Source organism: Biomphalaria glabrata, chromosome 1 (assembly GCF_947242115.1).
Source record: "Biomphalaria glabrata chromosome 1, xgBioGlab47.1, whole genome shotgun sequence".
Classification (NCBI taxonomy): domain Eukaryota; kingdom Metazoa; phylum Mollusca; class Gastropoda; family Planorbidae; genus Biomphalaria; species Biomphalaria glabrata.
The window spans coordinates 50,129,580-50,152,433 of NC_074711.1; the positions used below are offsets into that span (position 1 = coordinate 50,129,580).

Genomic DNA, 22,854 nt, shown 5'->3' on the forward strand with positions numbered 1-22,854 from the left:
GCGCGGGGCGAAGCCCCGCCGCCAAGCACTATTTCTGGTATTGAAATCCAACAAAATGTATATTCTGAGGTATCTACAGTCCATTTTCCTGCTATTAAAAAGTTTTATTTCAAAAACCTAATGTGCTATTCTTACTGACTTAGACCCTCCCACGCCGTTCGGAGCATTTGACGTCAAGCAGTTTCCATAAAAATCTGTCACTGGTAATGTCTGAAGCCTCTTCCAACCTGCCATGAGGACCTCCATGAATGAGTGGCGTCAAGTTGTACTACGATATAATTGCAACTCTTCTTATGCGTAATTCATTTTGTCGGAGAACATGTCCCGCAAACTCATGCGTCGTTCTCTCACAATCTTACTAAGGGGTCGACTCCCAGTTCGGCATAGGATTTCCTTGATTTAGATCCGATCTCTATAACTGACTCCTAAAATCTGTCTTAGTCATCTTTGTTGAGCTACATTTAGTGTTTTTCGATTTCGATAAATGACTATTGACTGCAGTTTATTAATGGAGCCCTGCCACTGGTAAAAATTTGTAACCTCTCTTGAATACGCTCTTGGAATTAAGTGACTGTAGTTTGCTTTAGATTTTATATCGAAAAGAGAAGTTTTATCGTCAAAATCTTCTGTTGGGGGTTTTCCACCTCAAAATGCTCTGTAGGGGGATCTTAGACTCAAAACCACCTGGAGGGGTTTTAAACTTTAAAAAAAAGCCATCTGTAGAAGAAGGGTTTAAACTCAAAACCCCCGATTGGCTTGGCTACGCTCAAATTATTTTAGTGTGTAATTGGCTTTTTTTTTATATTGAAGATGTATTTTTAGAAAAAAAACAACCTCTGAATGGGGGTTTAAACTCAAAACCCCTTTGACTACGCTCATAGATTTTAGAGTGAGTAATTTTCTTTTATTTATATTGAAGAGGTACTTTTTAGCTTCAAACTCCACTGGAGGGGAGTTTAAACTCAAAACCCCATAGACTACACTACATTTTTAGTGTATAATTGGCTTTTTTTTTTATTATTAAAGAGGTATTTTTTACCTTCAAAACTGAGTCAAAACCCATTTAGCTACGCTCATAACATTTTGAGTGCGTAATTAGCTTTTTTTTCATATTAAAGAGGGGTTTATCGTAAATTTTAGACGGGGTTTTAAAATCAAAATCTTCCTTAACTGTGCTCTTGGAATTAGGTGATTTTCGTTTGCATTTTTTTTGTTTTGTTTTATAGAAGAGGGGGAGTTAACTGCAAAAACCCCAGGTAGGGGGTTTAAAACTCAAAACCCCTGGTAGGGGGTTTTAAACTCAAAACCCCTAGTAGGGGTTTTTAAACTCGAACCGCTCTGGTAGGGGTTTTAAACTCGAACCCCCTGGTAGGGGGTTTTAAACTCGAACCCCCCTGGTAGGGGGTTTTTAATTTAAAGTGGCAAGTGGTGGTTTAGTATTAAAATCTCACCTAAAATAAACAAAATCAAAACAAAAAATCAGTCACTAAATTCCGACTCCCCCCCCCCCCAAGGGGGGGGGGATTTCATTTCGGGGGGGGGGGGGGTTTGAACCCCAAGAACCCCCCCCTGGCTACGCCCATGTTAAATACAGACCTTCATCAACAGATGCCTGAGAAATATCCTAAAAATACACTGGTACGACAAAGTAGAAAACAAAGTAGATGAGTGGGCAGAAAAATATAGAGGTGTAGATCTTAGAGAGGAAGTGGAGATGGATTGGTCACAAGAGAAAATGCCGATAAAGATCTAAAGACTGTTTTTGACAGTAGAAGTTCCCTGTAAGCAAGCACTGATAGTTACTTTCATTGGCCTACAGTGACAGGATTGCGCAATGCATCTGGCCCTATTCGGCACCTTCGACACGCCCTATTACAGTAAGACCTGGACTTCATCATTCTCTGGTCAATCTGTTGTTTCCCGATCAAAGGATCCAGCTATACACACCCACCCCTCCCCTACCAGCCCCATGCCGCAGTTTCACCCCTCCCCTGACCCCTCCCTGCCCGCTCCCGCATTTTCACCCCACCCCCTGACCACCCTTCCAATCTGCTCCCGCTGTTTAACCGGCGCCTTCGACACGGGTCACGGAGGTCACGGTTTAACCCTGTGACAGGTGGGGAAATGTGACGTGTGTTTGGCACGTTTTATGTCTAGGGGATGATTATTTTTAATGCTATCACACCCCCACTTATCAGCATATGAATCGGGAGCAGACACGCAACGAGACAAAGCAATGAAAGATAGATACAAAAGTTAAAATAAAGGATATTTATTTACATAAATATACATATAATAATAAAAAGGGGGAGGGTTTGCATCTATCTCTAGTATATTCTATGTTTAATCATCACTCTTGCACATAATAAGAGAGTATGTCACTTTGTCCTCTGACTTAGCTGGTTGTCCTGTTGACGTCGCAGCTGGCTGTGTCCTGGCTTGAGGTTCTGCAGCTGGAGGTGGCGCTCTAGCGGATAGAGGGACGCCGGCGATATAGTTCTTGTGGAGTCTCAGTCCCAAGTTCTAGTATCTGTAGTGGGCACAGTATGGCGGGTGGCCGGATACCGTGGGCACAAGGTTACTGCGGGCAGAGCTGATCTGCCGTGGGCAGCGTGGTTGACAGGATATGTCCAGTGAGTTGCAGAGGGTTGGCGTAGCTATGACGTCTCACACAGATCTGGTCTATAGGGACGTCGCACCTAATAGCTGGACAGGTGGGCTGTCGAATAGGCGGGCAATGCCGATAGCGCCAAGTAGTAGAGTTGAGTAGATCTCCGTAGGCGGTAGATGATGCTCAATAGGAAAGTGCAGTGCTGAATAGTACTAAACACATAGATAGGCCAGTAGGCAAATAGGCAATAGGTGATTCTTGATAGCAACTAGGCAAGTGCAGCGCTGATTAGCACTAAGCACAACTGCCGGTAAATAGATCGTTGATCCAATAACTAGGCAATAGGTGATAGGCAAATAGGCAGACACCTGAGGGAGGCTGCGGATAAATAAAGACAAGTTAGGACATGTCTCTCATGCATCTTATCGATGCCCTCGACTGAGGTGCATTCGTCAGATTGGTAAAATTGCTTTAGAGCATAAAGGGGAGATGATGACAAATGGGATTTGGAAAATAGATGGCAGATAGTAGCAATATAAAAATGTACATAAAAGAGAACGTAATAATATAAAAATGTACATAGAAGGGGAAATAATAATCTCAAATAAACAACACAGGTGGATAGCGAAAGAAGGGGGGGGGGGGAAAGTGAAATGGGCGGTGGTCAGTGACCCAGATGGTTTGTTTACATATGACCGTGGGTCGAGAACAATGGAGCGTGCTTGAATGGTGTGGGCGCAACTCTCGTAAGATTGAAATGACTACAGGGGAGATAATTCAATACACAAAGAAAGGGGGGGGGGATAATTCATATTTCTTCACTAGACGCAGTATCAGTGCGCTAGTAAAATTATCAAGGCGGTCAACCGAGATAAAGGAAATAGACTAAGATGTACAAATATATACATGGTTGCATCAACGATCAATTGAGCAACGTAGCATTAATAGATTAATGCAATACATAAATAAATACATAGGACATGTTTATGTTTTCTACTTACGCCAGTGAGAAATACACAATGCACTAATTAAATATAAATGAACTAGGCAAAATCCACATGATAAAATCCAATGGAAATATACAAAAGTAATTAAGATGGAACTTGTGATTAAGTTCGGCTTACCACCAGGTATTCCTCTAGGAGAAAGGATAAGTGATATAGTCCAGACTCGATAGCTCAGCTCGAATGAGAAAGAGAGGGTGATTTGAGTTGGTTTACTATATATATATGCCTGAAAAGTGTGGGCGGACACCGGAAATGTCCTAGGCTAAGAATTATCTTACACGTGGGTGAAGTAGACTTGAGCCGCACCTTGGAGTATCACGCGGTGTGTTGACCCGTGTAATCTCTTAGATCAAAGAGAGACGTGGGGGGGGGGGGGGAGAGTGACCTACCTTCCACCCAAGAAGGGGGGGGGGGAGTCAATTGCGGCGTCAGACATCCTGCCGATGAGATCAAGGAGTCTGAGCGTATCTTTGCCCCGGTCAAGGGAAGATAAATGAAAGGACTGGCCTAATTTTCTCCAAGGTGGTGGACTAAGTCTAGCCTGGTAGAGAGGAAAAGGTGTGGCGGGTGAATAATTTAGGGGTAGGATGGAGAAATAATTAAAATAAAATAAATAAATAATGAAAAATAATAATTAATGCTGTGATAAATTTGAGTGACTCTGACAGCGAGTTTTTGACTTGTCACAAACCCCACCCCTGACCCTCCCAGCACGCTCCCAAAGTTTCAACAATTTCTTGAGCCAGTCAGTCAGTTTCAGCGGCGCCTTCACGGTTTCAGTGACCTTGGTTACCTAGCCACATTCCTTGACTCTTGAGGCTATATTAGAGAAGACAGTATGGGAAATTTCTATTAAATGAATAAATATTTATATATGAAATTCTTTTCTATAAGGACATCAGTTGTTTATTGCATGTATCCTCAAGCACATTCTAGATACAATGCAACAAGTCTCATAACACACAACATTACACTAGACTAGTCCACTAGATTTAGATCTATTTAAATTCAACATTCATTTCAGCTTTATTGAAAAATGTTACAAGCTGTCAGCACCTTAAATCTTCATCAAATCATTTAAAATATAACTTCATAGATCTATATAAATAATCCCATCATATATAGGGCAATATAGGCCTAAATCTATTTAAATTCAATTTCTTAAATTTCTATGAAAAAAAAAATAGGTACCTAAATTTACGCTTTATTAATGTCATTCCAATTTTAAATAATAATATTTTACTCCCCCCCCCCCCCATTCCTTTTTTTAAAGTACTACTTCTACTACAATAGTAAATATTCCTATTATTTCTATTTGTTTTATTTTCTCTCTCTTGCAATCCGCTATAAGCTGGCGATATTTATATAGGTCTGTGAGTCGGCTCTACAGCGCTATTAATTCTATTATTTCTATATGTTTTTATTTCCTCTCTCTTCGAGTATGGTTTCAGCTGGCGATATTAAAAATCAACTAGGTTATCTCCCCCTGAAAATAATTTTTTTAGCATCGATTCAACGCTAAGGCATCGCAAAAATCTGGCCAGTGGTTGCCAGGTGCTGCCTAGAGACGTAAATACGCCAGCTAAAAGCGGAAATTACCAGGGATCATTTAAAATTGTTTGATAGCTAGATTTAGACAAGTATATCATCTGAATCGCTATCAATAACGTATCCAGCCATGTCTATTTTTATTTACATTTTCTCAGTCCATTACAATACGTCACTTCCGGTTTCGGCCATTGAAGCTGATTTTCAAATCTCGTTATTTTTTCCACTTTCAAATTACTTTTTCTAATATAAATACGCTAAAATCTCAAAATTTTAGGAACTAACTTTGATGCTATCTTGTGTCTGAATCAATCGCTATCTCAATTTCGAAAAAAACCTCTTCAGTTGGTCTTTAAGGAAAAGGAAATGGTTTTTTAAAAACATCTCATGTTACTGAAGTTTTTTTGTTCTGGTCCAAAATAATATGGTCCACTAGTTTTAAAAATAGCAGGGGGTGTCCATTTCTCCACACTCTCCCCTATATGTTGAACCATGGTTGAACCATTACGGAGCTATAAATTATAAACTAAGAACTGGCGCAAAAGCGCTCTCCTTTGGTTCTTTCCAATTGATGTTTATGTAGAAACCTATAGATCAGGGGTTCTCAGCCTGTGGGTCGCGACCCCCTTGGGGGTCGATTGACGATTTGCCATTGGTCGCCCAAGACCATCGAAAATATGGATTGTTTTTGTCTATTCTTCTTTTGCTGTGTGTGTGGGGGGGGGTCGCGGCCGATTGGGGGATTCTAAAAAAGGGGTCGCCGAGTTTTAAAGGTTGAGAACCGCTGCAATAGATCTAAACCTACAATTTTTTTTTTTTTTTGATCTTGGGGTATCTGTGTTTTTTTTAGGCTACGACTTTTGGGATTTGTTTGCATATAAAACAAGAGAGGCTACTCTTCCTGACACTGTATAGATCTAGACCTAGATTACTTTACTTTAGTCATTAGTGAAAGCATGTCAATAAATGAATAATAAAATAAATATTGATGTCAATGTGAATGTGAGTTAAATATATCTAGACTAAATTATGTATAAATTGTTGACTAGATGAGTAGATCTAGATAGATTATTATGATAGATTTATAATTTTAATCTTAATTCTAGATCAAGAATGATTTAGAATCTAGATTGTAGGGATGTGAAATAAAAAAATTATCTTTGAAAAAACAATTTTTCGTTAGTACATCATTAAAATACTTTGAAAGAACTTTCCAATGGTGTATAAATTATGAATGTAGGTTAAACAGTTAGAAAGTTATGATTTTTTTTGTGGCGTTTTGACCTAACATTGGTTGACATGGAACACTGATGATGAGAGCGTCTAGCTTGCTCAGCCCGCGAGACACACCCCCCGCTCAAAATGTTAAAAAGTTGGAATTGAGTTGCGTAGACGATAGATCTACTTATTAAATAAGAAATTTAATAGTAGATCTAGTATTCGTAGTAAATTTCTAGCTGACAATTCTGATTTCATTTATATTTATGAACTTCACTTGTTTAGAATGTAAATATTGATGAAATAAACAATTATCGGGTCTAGAGCTACAAGAAATGTCAAGGGGTGTGGACAAAATGGCGGCTTTGTGATGGCAGAAAATAACCAAATATTTAAAAAGTGGGATCAAAATCGCCTGAAACAATATTTTTCAAATGCGCTTTAAAATTTAAAAAAAAATAGAAGAAATAAATTAAACACTTTAAAAGCTTTTTAGACCTATACATAATTGCTATATCTACTAGCCTAGGCAAGATTTAAGTCTTAAAATAGTTTAGTTTTCAAAAAAAGTAAAAAATAAAAAATCCCATAGGGAGCAGTGCAAATTTATATAATCGATAACAATTGAAGAAATAAAGGTATCGTGATAAAACTTGGCAGAAATATGGCCAGATATATTTTCTATTAGTACAAAAAAAATCAGCTTTTAAAATGTTACCTGAAATGAGTATCAGTAAAAAGAAAAATACATATACTTTCAAGTAAAAAAAAGTAAGAAAATACATATTTTTTTTTAAAGTCCACATGAAAAAAGTGTTCCTCAATATAAAATGTATCCATATTCACCTCTTATAGCCACGATTACAATGGATTTAAAATCATAATCGATTTCAATTAAGGCCTATGTACAGAAAGTAAGAAAAAAACGATCTCAAAATTTGATGCCATTTTTTAACTTCCGGTCTTACGGATTTTCACATATCTATAGATTGTAACCAAGTTCTGTAGAGTGTGTAGTCCTGAGACGCCTGACTGCCCTGAGTGTAGTAGTGTGTCACTGACACTGTCACTGTGTGAAGTGTGTGAAGTGAACTGTAAGTTACTGTAGTGAGTCTACTAGATCTACTTGACTAGTGTAGTCACTGTAGTGTACTGAGACCAGACTACTAGTACTACTAGAGTAGAGTGAGACTCTCAGTGTACTTGAGTTTGAGTGAGTACTGTTGAGTTGAGAGGTTTGGACAGCTTGGGTAACTATCATTAACTATGGGTTGGGACTGGGTTGCCTGGTTGGTAGATCTAGATTATTCTAGATCTAGTTAGTAAAGTTAGTTTATGATTATGGTGGGAATCTGAAGCGTTTTAAGTCAATATTTAAATCTAGCTAGTGGTTTTAATTCATTCATAATAAATTCATTAGCACCAAACTTGAAACTTGAGCCATTTGAGGTATTAGTTTACGTGACTAGAAACGCTAAATCAGGTTTCTCTTATATTTTAAGAATATGCAGAGAAAAATGCAGATTACAAATATCATTAATATATCATAATATATATGTAATTTGATTTCCTCTGAGATAAATAGTTTTTAAAATATATATTTTTAAGTTTTATTTTTTTTTACCATATATATATATATTATATATTATAAATATTATATTGTCATTGGAAATACGCCATTTTGGTTTTAAGGCTTAATACTAGACTATCTCCCTTGAATTACTTGCCAACTTGTTTCTGTTGCTGTTTTGTCTTTCTTTCTAGCAGCTATCATATCTAATTATAATCTAATATTAAAATTCATTTAAAATGATAGCATAAGAACAAAAAACTCTCTTTAAAAAAAAGAAGAAACAACTTCATCAATTTATTATTAACATTTTTTAGACCTTCATTTCAGTAAATACACTTAATTTATTAAAAATTCATAAGTTGACAGCATAAGAACAAAAATCTCTTTAAAAAAAGTTATTGAAAGTTTAATATAGATTAGGGAGATTGTCAGGTTCTTGTGTATTTTGTAATTACTAACTTATTGTTAAGTATTATAATATGTTCTGGATATTAAAATCAATGTAAATACAATGTTTACTTTATATTGTAATTATGTTATAATTATAATATTTTGACACAAGTTCAGCCTGACAGTCACACCATACACCTTCAGTTATAAATAAACTAGAGGTATGATGATTTAGAAATTAAATATAAATTTATTCTAGTGATATATTTACAAATGAACTGATGTATGATGAATGATAATAATAGTATGAATATCAATAGATATATATGCAATAATATGTAATCTAAAATGATTCAGTTAGTCTCTTTACAACATATTAATGATCATTATTTGAACAATATCATTACCTTAATATATTCATTACAAGTTGTTCAGATAGACTTCCATCACAACAACTGGTTATCCACATAGATCTGGCCTCTAGATCCGATACTGTTCACTGACGACAATTCTAATAGTTTATAGGTCATACTGTAACACTAGGTTTGAATACATCAACCCGCAGTCTGGAATCTTGAACCTCAGACTCATGAAAACCCAACTTGAACACCAGACGACCAACTGAGATTAGTGAGATGAAGACCTTAGTCCTGTAGACTAATGTAGTACTCTCAATACAGAAAACTGAAGACTGGAAACAGGGTCTTGAAACTGAGTCAACCACATAGACTTGACACTGATATTGAAACTTGAAACCAAGTCTTGACACTAAGACTTGAAATAGTCTTGAAACTGAGACTAAGACCAAAACTTAGACTTGATGCTAAAACCCTATAGAAGATAAAAAAAAAGGATTCTTCTAATCATCTAGATCTAGTCTAATTATAGACTTACAAATACAAACAAATTCAAATAGAAATAAATATACAATGAAAAATAAAACTCACCCTAAACAGGGGTCAAGATAATCCAACAAGAAAATGTCAAATGCTAAGGCTATCCAGTAACAAACACCTGGAGAAATTCAAGAGCTCTCAAGACATGTCTATCTGTACCAACATACAAAAATGGAGAGACTGAACCAGACGACCTATGACGAAAACCACACACACTAACTTTACGTCACTAGAAGTTGTGACAAGCCACAAGGAGAGATCAGTCCCCTAGCCTACACAGGAAATAAACAAAGCACGAATTGACGTCATCAATATAGTGATCACCGCCGTGCTATTAATAGAGAAATAATTCTACTATACAGTTACATAGATAACTGCGACAGAGATAAATATGCTTAAAAACAACATGGTGGTCAGTAAAGGTATCTGGGCATCTAAATCTAAATTATTACTCTTGAAACTATAATTGATAATAACAGTAGAATATAGAATCTAGAGTCGTAGAGAATCATTTTTTTTATATTTTCAACTGAAACAGAATTTTTTACAGATAGTTAAACAGTTAAACTAGTATTAAACCCATGATAGAAGCTACTGAAGCGTTGGCTTATAGTTTAACGTACTGAGATCTAGATTTCTTTATCTACACTGACTTACATTTAAGTTCTTAGCATCGGATAACCAACCCTAGAAAAAAATGTAACACTTTCATCCACTCCCTCCCTCTCTGCCCAAAAGTAAACAAGCTAGAACTTGAGTAAAACACTAAGTGTGTAGTGTATTGAATAGATAGCTCTCTAGTCTAGTGTGTAGTCTATATGTCGACTAGTTGCTATAAAAGATGAAAGGACTGCCATGCATTTTTAGTTTTTCCTTGTAAGTGCGTAATAGGCTTGAGTTGTCTAGCAAACAACAAACACATCTGATACTCAGACTGATAGTCAAGGATAAATCTAGATTTACACTTACACTCTTACACAGGCCAAATGTGTCTTATCCCGCCCTTTCATTGTTGGTTACTATGTAAAATGGATCTAGATCTATTTAGTCTGTATGCATTTTTGAAACTTTACTGTAACATTTTGTATAAAGTAACTCATTGAATTTCTTAAAAATATATATATATATATATAATATAGATCTATATATGTTTGTGTAGTTTACACCAAGCCCTTTACTTTTAATCTTGCAAGAATGTTTGCAAAAACATCTTCCATATATGTGAATTTATCATCAACAATGTGTTGACGCTTGTCATGGACTATAAAAGAAATATCATTGATAAACCCCTTCTTAAACAGTTCTTGGCCCTTTATTAAAACATTTGTATAGTTATTAGAACATTCATGAACTTCGTCGATGTACTCAGTATATTTTAAAATGTTTGTGAATGTAAAATCTTTTTAAAATAGATAAGAAAAAGCAATGGAAATATAGGAAGACATGGCCATTCTCCTCTTTGTTGTTCAACCACCACATGACTTTGCTTAAAGTAGGTCAGAAATCGGGAACAATCCCATTGTTATTGAATTTTGTACTACTAGATTCTATTTACTAGATCTATCTAGATTTAGATTTTAGATCTAGATCTATCTAGATTTAGATTTTAGATCTAGATCTATCTAGATTTAGATTTTAGTTATAGCTAGGCGAAAAGTAAAAAAATAACCAAAACTTTTGAGATTGTGTTTTGATGATTGTTTTCACACAGGCTGCACTTGGAAATTTATTATCCTTTTTAATGAAATGTGGGAGGTTTAAAAGAAGTGTTATCAACTGCTTTAGAGTTTCAGATTTTGTTTAAAGTTAAAGTTTGAACATTTATTATGGAAAATACCCCTTTTTTGTTTTGACCAATACAGGGTCTAAGAAAATAACATTTTCACGCTAGATATCATGCTTGACTATAATTCTACCAAGTTTTATTGCGCTATCTTATGCATGTCATATCGAAAAATTGAAAATATGGTTAGCATTGTTAGCTATGGGATTTAGAGTTCATGATAAAGAAATTTCTTAAACGACATAAACCACTTCAGGCCATGTAAGGCTTAATATTCTTCATATATATTCAAATAGCATTTGTGTACTAAAATATGCGCACGACTTTAAAAGCGCATTTGAAAAAAAATTGTTTCAGACGATTTTGATCTCAATGTTTAAATATTTTGTTATTTTCTGCCATTGCTGCCCCGCCATTGTGTCCACACCGCTCTGACATTTCTCTCTCTATAATTCTCTTCATGGCTCAACAGTTTGGACACTAAGAAGTGAAAAAAAATTACTCTTTTATTCCTATAAGTTGGACTAGACGTAACTTTAGTGGAGGGGGGGAGGGGGGTTGGGAGAACAAGCAGTATTCACCCGTCACTAGCAGGGCCGGACTTAACCATTGTGAGCAAGAAGTCATGGAAAGATCACTCATTTATTTCTGCAAGTTGGACTATAGTTCCCCAAGTAGCTTTAGTGACAAAAAAAAAGATGGGGGGGGGGAGAGAAAAGGTAATCTACTCAGTATTTACCCGTCACTAAATAGCAAGACGGACTTAACCATTGTGGGGCCCTAAGAGAAATGGATTTCGCAGGGCTAAGCTTGGGTAGCGATACGGATAATAAGTAAAAATTAAGAGTTTGTATTAGAAAATAAATTCGGCTTTGCATTTTATTCATTCTTTACTACGTACAGAATTACTTTACGAGCCTTCCGTGTAGCGAAGTCATACAGCATATCATAAAAAATCCTATGTGACAGTTTATATGAAGTCTTCAACCTGATTGGGAATTATATAATATTATGGTTGACCCGATCTATTCCTCATCTAGAATATAAATTAAAATTCCCAGTCGTCACCAGGTTTGGACTGGGACCCCCAGTTCAGAAGCCTAGCTCTTAACTATTCAGCCACTGCTCCTCCAATAACAATACATTAGGCAATTTGATGAAAATTTAAAGTGATTCTAATAAAATCTAGATTGTCAAAAAAGAACTTTAAAAGATTTCTAACCACACCAAATAGTAATGGTGATTGTTTTTTTAAGGTCTAAAAATGTATTTAAAAAAAAAAACAGACAGTGGTACCACTGAGAATGCTAACCCAAGTAGTGGAAGTCTGGTTGTTCTAATTAGCTAATCTTGTGATTCTATAATATAATAATATCTGATAAAAATTTTACATTTTTTCATTTCAAAGGAGGCTGCATTCTGTATAGTGGTGTGTTTTATTTTATTATTATTTTACTCTCCGGTGCAATTTTTTTTTTTTTTACAACATTCCAATATAGCCAAAATAATTAACCTTTGATAATTTTTTCCTTGTATAGTTTTAATTCTAAAGATTACTTTTGTTATTTAGAAAATGTGGAAAGCTGAAGAAGATTTTCCCCGTGGCAAGACGCCAATCAAGAAAAATGTTCAAGGATTAATTGAATCTAAGTCTAAAGAGCCAAAGTTTGAGGTACTTCTATAATACTTTTTGCACATAGTACAGAAATTAATGTAATACTTTTCTCACAAATTTAGTATAGAAGTCAAAGTCTTCATTTTGCCATTTCCTTAGTTTTCTGTTGCTGTTTTTTTTTTTTTTGTCAGAAATCTCCCAAGGAATCAGTTGGTGAAATTAAAAAGCCACAAAAGAGAAAGAGTCTACATATTTCAAGTCAACCGACAAAAAAGCGCAGAATAAGTGGAAACCAAAAAGTGTTCAAAACACCTTTACAGGATGTAAGTAATTGATTTTACATTTTTGTATATATATATATATTTATTTATAAATATATATATATATATATATATGCAAGTTTTATCAAGATTGGTCAAACGGTTTGATTTCTATTTGTCACATACATACATACGCTTACATTCTACTTTATAGTATAGATATATATATATACAGTGCTTTTTTTTTGTGACGGTATGAACTGCTACGGTATACTGGCACCTTTTTCAATGTGAGATAAAAATTATTAATTTTCTTGTATTTTAACATTTATTATTAATTTATTAGTAGTTAAAAGTTAGATGGAGTGCCGGCACCAAAAAAAAACACACTCTATATATATATGCGCGAAATGCATATTCGTTACGCAAAGTCTCCCAAAAATGAACGCAAATTGAATTTAACCTGTCGCGTTACGCATTTGTATCTTTTTTTTTTCCCTCTCTAAACTAGCTTACGAGCTGTCACAGAGGTCACTGAGCCGTCCTATGGGGAAAAAGACGATAAAGGTGTGGTGGACACATTGCGCCCAGATCTATACTTTGATTGGTTCTTAATAGCAATTAGATTTAGTCTACATGTGATGGGAGTGGCGGGTTGGTACCATTCAGTCACCATTAGAAATTAATTATTTTGGAGCTTAAAAAAAAAGTCGAATGCAAAAAAAAAAAAAGAATTCCTGATTCCCGTATTCATTTTAATAAACAATATTGAAGCGCTATTGATTCAAAACATCGTATTTTAGTTAGACGTCTATATAGACCTCTAGATCTAAGAATCGTGATGGATCTAGATTTACTTATTATACAGTAGATTTAGATCTAGCTACTGTCTAAGCTAGATTCTCTAGATCTATATCTACATTCTATCTAGAATGGCTAGATTTAGATATATCTAATGTCTAGACTACACTAGATTTTAAATTTAGCTAAATTTAAAATCTAGTGAAGATAATTTTCCACACACAGCCGTTTAAAAGCCAGTGAATTTTGGTGTCTTAGACTTAGATCTAGAAATATTTAGTGTCTAGATTTACGCTCTATCCTTGAATAGTACATGAATTTTAGTGACTTGGGGAAAATGCTAATAGTTTTAGCCTTCCCCCTCTTTTGGAAAAAATAAAATTCAGTACGCAAGTGATAGCGTCATTCTCAAATTATTTTTTGCATTACCCCGTCCCCAACCCCAATTATTTTTTACACAAAGTCCTGCAGTCCACTCCACATCCTTAGGACTTCAAAAGTTTGCACCTCCAAAAAGTTATAGGTCTAGACCTACATTCCAAGTTGATGCTGTATCTAGATAGGACTAGATTTAGAAGTAGAAGAAGCAATACTTTTATCTACTTTTTAATTTGTTTAGTCTGTAGCCTAAAAATGTCTTTGGGGAGGGGGAGAGATTAAGCGTCTAAGACTACCAAGTAATGCTGCTTTTCAAATATTTTCTTCCTAAAAGTAAGTCAGTGATAACTTTTCTGGATCTATAAATTGTTGTTAAAATTAAGTATATCTATTTAGCACTGTCTACAAATAAAGTTCTAGTTATACAAATAGGCCTATTTATTACAGGCTCTGTTTATCAGGAGGATTTAAGCCCAGTTTCTAAGAGTCTAAAATATTTCTCCAATACACACCATGGCTAGAGTTTGTATATAAGATAAAAAGATGTACATTTCCACCACTGAGAATATACATTATGTAGACATCTCTAAAAATGTTTTTTTTTATAAAAAAACAAAAAACAGGAATAGCAACCTTTTGTAATGTTTTTTTTTTAATCTTTAAAAAAAATGGATGTTTTAGGTTTTGGGATGACATAAAAATGTCTAGTTTTGTGTTGTGTTTTTCATTGTATATACATGTGCGCGCGCACACACACATGTATGTGTGTGCATGCACCTGTCATACATTTCCTCCTTTAAAAAACCTCCTAAAATCTCCAAAAAAATTTTTTATGAAAAAGTGCTACTAACCCTGATGTATGGATATATTCTAAGTTGTCAATAAATGTCAAAATATTGTGGCTTAATATTTTTCTTTATCATCTATAGGATATTTGTACAGGCCTTCGTGTTTTGGGATGTGTCAGGCATGTCTTTGATCATTCAATATCTGTGTCATTACCTGGCAATGTTGTGGGCACTTTGCCCATTACAGAACTGTCTGAATGTTACACACAACATCTAAAAACACTTGTAGACAGTGAAGAGAACCATGAATCAGAGGTAGTAAACCATCATTTTTAATGTAATATTTTCAATGGCTTTTTTAGAGTGGTAGAATAAAATCATTTCTTGATTTAGTCTTGAAAATTGAAAACACAAAACACAAAGAACAGCTTGTTATGCATTCATTGGAGCATTATGCTCTTTTTTTTTAATGATAAAACTAGTCTTATTAGCGCCCCAAAAGGGCTATAGACGCTGTTAGTTTTGTTTAGTCTGTCCGTCCGTCCATTTAGATCTTGTAAACTAGAAAAGATATTGAAAATCAGACATCATGATATTCTAAACTATTCAAAGTTCTGATGCAACGGCTCCTTTTTTCTTTTCTGAAAGCGATAATTTTAATTTTTAAAATCATCTATGCAAGCAGTTTTTTTCATAAAAATACACCATATTTACAACTATTCACTGTTAATAGTAACAAACACAGGAGGCTATTTAGTAAGGGAGATGACTATTTACCATGTTTTTAACACATTTATGCAAAAGGTTTTAGATTTTTTGTCAAAAATTTTTTATTACAATAGTATTGCTAAGTTAAGTAAGTTCTGTCATACTAACTACTAATTTACAAAAAAAAATGTTTACTGTTATTTTTAAAGAGAAGAAATCTATTTAGTATGCATATAAGTAGAACATAATTTAAAACAATTAATAAGTAGTTTTTCATATTATCGCGTGAACTGCTGTGTAATATCATGGTCATGGAACTCAACTAAAGGAAAGGGGAGATTTAAAAAAAAATATTTTTTACATAAATGTTTTTTTTTTTTCTTGAGGCTTTGAATATGAGATTGACCCTGTACAGAACAATAAGATAAATTAAATAATCATTATAGGACATTAGTTAGGCCAGGTTCACGTCAAACTTTTTCTTCACTTTCACCTATCCCTTGGTCTGCTGGACCGTTGGGGCACCACACAAGATCTGTCAACCTTCTTTCTCCATTCTCTGTCATTTGCCTTTGATAGAAATTCATTCTGATATTCTTCATGAAAATATTGAAACCTGCATTTTTACCTGCCTCAGTGGACCACTTTGGGGGCCGATTTTTAGTTTGTGTTTCCACACAAACTGTCTTTGTAACCTTGTTTGTTTGTTGTTTTTTTTTTCTTTTATTTCTTATTTATATTTTACTTTAAATTTCTTTTTGTTTTTTTTTTGTTTTTTCATCTGCAGTTACATATTATTTTGTCTATTTTTACCAGTACTTTTATTCCATTTACATTTGAAATTTTTTAGGACATCAAATCACTTGATGAACTTTTTAAACCAGGCATGTTGATTCCTGTGCACATTGAGAGGATTGATGAAAAACAAGATCAGAAAGCCAAAAAGATTATATTATCTAACAATCCATGTAAACTTAATTCAACTATATCTGTGAAGTCACTGGCAGATGGAATGGTGAGTCCTCAATCTAGTTCCTTGATAGAGGATTAAAGTTTGGACAATTATACATCTCTTGTTTTTCAACATCTGTGTTTTAGTTGCTGTTTGGTAGTGTCTCTAGTGTTGAAGATCATGGCTACAGTGTAGATTTGGGAATCAAAGGATTAAAGGTATTTCTTCCAAGCAATAATGCTGAAGCTTTTATAAAGACTTGTAATTGTGGTAAGTACTATTTAAATCATGCAAGTAAGAATAGTATACACATGAAAGTAACATTGCTTGGAAAATAGTTGGATTTTGGTTGATGAAATTAATTACATTTTATTAATTAAATTAATTGCATTTAATTCTTTCTCGCTCTCTCTTTCTCTCTCTTTCCCTCTCTCCTTTAAATCACATGATCAGATGATGTCAGAGTTCTTCCATCTTCAAAAAATCTAGAAGAAAAGTTGGAGCTAATTACTAGGGTTACTTCTGGGAAAAGTTAAATTTAGATGCAGCTAGACCGCTATGTGACAATATATAAATATATATATTGAATGTTGTGGCTGCATGATAATTCAATTGTTTGAAATTTAAATTGGGTTTTAGTTTGTTAGTTTTAAGAATACTTTGTTGGATGGAGTAAAAGCAACTGGTTGCTCTGCTGATAAGTGATATTTTTTTTTAAAAGCTTATATCAACTATCTCTGTCTGTCTGGCCAAAAGTTTGTACACATTATTTCTCCGACACCCAATGTTGGAACAAGCTGAAATTTTGCACAATTATTTCTTTTACCTGACAACACAAGAATCGATTTTAAAAAAATTATCCAATTAGTTAATTAACTATTGATAATAAATTACTTTCTTTGGAATCTCAACAAGGGAAAGAAATTGTACTTGGCTGAAGTGGTGCTAAATTAGTCCCCTGTATAGATTGTTGTCTGAGGCTTATTACAAATTTAATTAATGACTGATCCAAACAAGTTGATACACTGAATTTATAGTTTTTTGTTTTTTTATTAAAGTATTTTTTTGTATTTTGTTTGATTTTGTTAACTTCAGAACAGATGAACTTTCCCTATGAATGTTTTAGTCTCTAAGAGAACTTTTCTTGCATACAAACTCAATGTATTAGACAGTGGCTTGTCAGATCATTTTCTTGTACACTTTGAAATGCATCTATCAAAAAAAGGCCAAAGAAAAATGTGACTTCTCGTAAACTTAAAGCCATAGACATTGCCTCCTTCAAAATGGACATGACCTCTTTGCTGAGCAACACAGACATTCTCAGCAATTACAATTCTTGCTTGAAAAAGTTTCTGGATAGCCATGCACCTCTTGTCACTCGTACAGTCTCAGTTAGGTCATCGGCACCCTGGATGATGGAAGACATAAAGACTGTCAAACTAATTCGCCGACGTGCCGAACGTACATTTCAAAAGACAGGTCTGACGATATTTCGACAAATCTACATCAATAAAAAAAACAAGTTGAACCACATGATTAGAGACGCAAAAGCTAGTCATATTGGACAACAAATCAAAACTTCTGATTCTTCAAAGCAGCTATTTAGGATCACCACTGAAATGTTACGGGTGGGTTCAAATAATGAACGTTTGCCGTCATCTATCCAGTATCGGAATTCCCTGATTCCTTCAATAGATTCTTCATTGGCAAGATTGAGAAGATCAGAAATGACATGCATTCCCTCTCTTCACAGCTTGACCACTCTCCAATCTTTAAAAATTCTCCTTTTGGCGAGTTTCAGCGTGTCTCGGAAGATTATGTCAAGAGTATTATTTTAAAAATGCCAAATAAATCATGTAACCTTGATCCTATTCCAACTTCATTGCTTCTTGTGAACACTTTACTGACTTCAGGCATTGTACCACAGCAATTTAAGCATGCACTTGTCAGGCCCTTATTAAAGAAATGCAGCCTTGACCCGGAATGTCTAAAAAAAAAACTATCGCCCGGTATCAAATCTTCCCTTCCTGTCAAAGCTTCTGGAGCACATCCTGTTAGTGCAAATTCTTTCTCATCTTGAACAGTACCGTCTCTTGGAAGAATTTCAATCTGCATATAGGAAGTGCCGTAGCACAGAAACAGCAGTGATCAGGGTACTAAACGACTTACTTCACAATTCCGACATAGGCCACATATCAATACTTTCCATGCTGGACTTGTATGCAGCATTTGATATGCTAGACCATGAAAATATGATGGCCAGATTCTCTGTCACTTTTGGTTTAACAGGAATTGTCCCAAAGTGGCTTGGATCCTACCTGACTGAATGCACCAAAAGTGTCGTCAACGGGAAAGAATCAACAAACTTACTATTGGAGTACAGAATACTCCAAGGATCATTTCTAGGCCCGGTACTGTTTGCTATGTATACATACCCACTCAGTGGTGTCATACGGCCAACCAGCATCTTATACCACTTCTTTGCCGATGACTCACAGTTATACAATTCCTCAGTACCCTCAGAGGTGTCGCATCTGGCAGAGAAAATTGGTGGTACCGTTGCAAGGGTGAGCGATTGGATGGTTGACAATAAACTCAGGATTAACAAAGACAAGACAGAAATAATTAAGATTGGCACTTGGAACAACATGTCAAAAGTTGAGAGCACTAATTCTCTTTTTATCACGAACTGCCAGGTTCCTTATGTCCATGTAGTGCGGAATCTTGAGTTTTCTTCGACTCAACACTATCTTTCGACCCACACATAAGTCAGCTCTGCAATGGTCTTTATCTGCAGCTGCGCAGATTGGGCCAGATACAACCATATCTGACAACGGAGTCAACAAAAAAGCTGGCTGTGGCATTCATCTTATTTTCCACCTTGACTACTGAAACGCCAAGCTAGTAGGTATACCCAATGACAAAATAGCCATGCTGCAACGTATACAGAACAATGCCGCTCGAATAGTCCTTAGAAAAACAAGACGAGATTCTGCTACTACGCTCTTGTGCACGCTCCATTGGCTTCCAGTGTAAGCAAGAATCGACTACAAGGTGTCCACACTTTGTCATCAGTGTATATATAACAATGAAATGCTCCTATTCCTTAGTGAACTGATCATTCCATATGTCCCTCAGAGAGCCCTGCGCTCAAAAGACTCAACGCTTCTAGTGGTGCTACGGTCTGCGGGTTTTTTCAGTGCAGGGAACATAGGTTTGAAACTCACTCCCCATTGATCTCAGACAGACAACATGCTACTCCACTTTCAAGAAGAACATTAAGACCTACTTGTTTAAAACTTTTTTAGATTAGTTTGTCATTTTAGCTCTTGTGTTTGTGTTTGTAATGTTATTACAGCGACTTGAGCCTACATTTTGTTTGTTAACAGCGCTTTATAAATAAAATTATTAATATTATTATTATTACATTTTTTTTAAAATTATTGTTTTTAACATGATTGTTATAGGATCTCCTTTGAGTGTTGGTCAGCCATTGTGGTGTGTAACTCAATTGAAAGATAAAGTCAAATTTTTAGAAGGAGAAAATCGTGTCCTTACTGTTACTATAGATCCGTTAGCAGTACAGTCTTCAGCAGTAAGTATAACCAGATATTCAATTAGTCATGAGCTGCATAGTGTTCAATTCATAAATTTGATCTATACCATTGTCAAGATGTGTTGCTATAGTGCAGACATTGTGACCTTTTAATTTATTTAAAACTGACAAAGTGTTAAACAGAAAATTATTTTTTTTTAATGAGAGGTTAATAATGTTAAGAGCCTAGAATATGGGCATTACTGATAGTAGAACATGCTTGTAGCTCAAATTCTGTTTACATTAAAGCAAACTTTTCAATAATTAGGAAATAACTGATGTTTCCATATTATATTTTTCTATTTGACTTTTTTTTTAGCTGACAGATACCAGTAATTTGAACTGTTTTTTGCCTGGAATGAATTTCAAAGGAATAATCCAAAGTGTATGTTTTTAATGCTAATATCTGCAGCAAATGATCTATATTTAGTGATCTTAATTATGTGCCCATATAAAAAAATCCTTATTTGATTATACTGTTAAAATATTTGTGAAGAACATTTGTAACATTTTAGACATATTTAACACAATGGTTATTTAAGAATGTATTTGGTATTATAAGAAACAATGAAGTGAACTGAGTTTATTATACAATTAATTTTATGTCTGTATATTTCTTTAGGTTTTTGATGGAGGGTTGGTTGTGAACGTGTTAACATTTCCAGGCCATGTTCATATCACTCATCTGTGGAAACATCCAAACCTTTTCTCTGTAGGCCAGCAGGTAAAATTAAACAATACATTGGATTAAATGAACATAGAAAGAAATCATTTGGTTGTAATCTAAATCATTTGTTTAAAAGTTTACTTCCTTTATCAAAGCAGCCTAAATAACTTTTTGTATTTAGCATCTAAATAGTAAATTGAAATGCTAAGTTAAATGACAAAATATCAAAATCATTTACTATTCAATAGAAAAATACTTAGTTTTCTCCATGATAAAATGAATTTTGTCCTTTTTTTTTTTTTAATTTGAATCTATTGATAAATAAATCTTTATTTTAAAAAGCACAAAATATTTTTGTCAATAAAGATGTCTTTTACAATCAAGCTAATTCTTTGTCCTAAATCAATGTGATATGTAGCCCCAAAGATTCACTGTGTCACAAAGTTTCAATTTGATGTGTTTCCCTTAAACCAAATCTTTTCCAGGTCAGCCTGAAGCTTTTGTACATTGATGTAAACACTAAAACACTACATTTGACAGCACTCCCTAAACATGTTCAGTTTGATGGTAGACCTATTAAGTTTTTTGGAGATTTGCAAATCGGTACTATCTGTGAAGCTAAGGTTGCTTGGACTCAGAATAAAAAAGGTGTTATGTTTCATTTGCCCAACAAAATAACAGGCTTTGCTGCTGTAAGTATTAGCTGAAGAAAGAAATCTAGCGTGATACAAATAGCTCCTTAACATGATTTAGTTTTATAAATTCACTAAACTACTTTGGATAATGTTATTTGTTTTGGTCTTGTATTTAGCTTTTAATGTGATGTATGTATGTAACTATTATGTAAATTATGCAAATTTTGGATTGACACATTTAATGAATTTTGAGCTAACACATTTTTTTTGAATTGACACATTTGATGAATTTCAAACTGACACATTTAATGAATTTTGAATTGACACATAATTAATTTTGAACTGACACATTTGAGATTGGATTGAATTGATGTAATCTGAATGTACATTTATGAACAGTTCCTGTTATGACACAGTATGCTTCCTTTTACTTCTAGATGAGCCAGTTGAGTGATGTCAATAAAGAGTTTCCTGATCTTCAGAAATATACTCCTAACTCAACTCACAAGTGTCGAATTCTTGGATTTAATTTCATGGATGGACTGGCTCTTATCACTCTGAAAAAGTAAATTTTTTTATCTGGCCTTTATTTAGACAGTAGTTTTAATTGTGTTAAGTATTTGGTTTAATTAACTCAGACAAATAAAATTTAAAAAAATTATTTGTGATCAAGGAAAAAAAATTTTTTAATAGCTTTGTATGAGTTATTGCGAAAAAAAAAAATTTCTTATGAGTTCTCTTTTAATATTCTAGTTGCTACTAAGCTCACATGATTACATGGTTAAACTCCTCATCAAGATGTTTATTTACTTTTGATACAATCATGTCATTATCACTTTCACCTTCCATCCCATCAGTTAGAACAGTAACTTTCATAGTTTTCAAATTTAATTATAAGATTACAAAGAGAGTTTGTGTTGTCACACAAACTCAGAGGCGGCCTCCGTCAGAATCGGATCCCTGTTGGTTCCGCCTATTTGCAAGGAATATTCAAGATGTGATTTTGTTTTGATTGCCAAAAGTAATAATGTTTCAAAGATTCATTTGCCTTGTAAAAAATGTTTTTTTTTTTCTGTAAATTGTTTTACATGTTTTGGATGTTCCTTCAAAGTTAAATATAATTTACTTCCTTATCCAAATCTCCCTCTGGACGGCGGGGGATGGCATCGAGCAGGACATGAAACCGGGACCATCGAGATAATCAGTCCTGCGTGCTAACCGCATGACCAGGCATTGCTGTTAACTTAATAACAAACTAATAACCTATTATGAGAAAGTGATATGTTACACATTACGGCATGACAACTACCGGATATGTACAATATGTCAGACGAGCGATTTTAGATAATCTTTTGGTATTGATTTGTAATTGAAAAAGAAACAGAGCTATTGGAATTTTCATTTAAATTAAACTGGAATGAGGATGTAG

At 34.4% G+C, this 22,854-nt stretch overlaps 1 protein-coding gene across 1 annotated transcript in view; it reads left to right on the forward strand.

Annotated features, from left to right (window-relative positions):
* The first annotated feature begins 6,028 nt into the window (after nucleotides 1-6,028).
* LOC106063183 (protein RRP5 homolog) overlaps nucleotides 6,029-22,854 on the forward strand; it is a 45,840-nt gene continuing 29,014 nt past the window's right edge. The window contains exons 1-11 of the mRNA XM_056022446.1: nucleotides 6,029-6,168; nucleotides 12,597-12,698; nucleotides 12,833-12,964; nucleotides 15,010-15,183; nucleotides 16,427-16,591; nucleotides 16,675-16,798; nucleotides 19,996-20,123; nucleotides 20,443-20,508; nucleotides 20,746-20,847; nucleotides 21,276-21,482; nucleotides 21,863-21,990. Of these exons, the coding sequence (XP_055878421.1) occupies nucleotides 6,133-6,168; nucleotides 12,597-12,698; nucleotides 12,833-12,964; nucleotides 15,010-15,183; nucleotides 16,427-16,591; nucleotides 16,675-16,798; nucleotides 19,996-20,123; nucleotides 20,443-20,508; nucleotides 20,746-20,847; nucleotides 21,276-21,482; nucleotides 21,863-21,990 (1,364 nt within the window). The 5' untranslated portion in view covers nucleotides 6,029-6,132. The remainder of the gene's footprint in view (nucleotides 6,169-12,596; nucleotides 12,699-12,832; nucleotides 12,965-15,009; nucleotides 15,184-16,426; nucleotides 16,592-16,674; nucleotides 16,799-19,995; nucleotides 20,124-20,442; nucleotides 20,509-20,745; nucleotides 20,848-21,275; nucleotides 21,483-21,862; nucleotides 21,991-22,854) is intronic.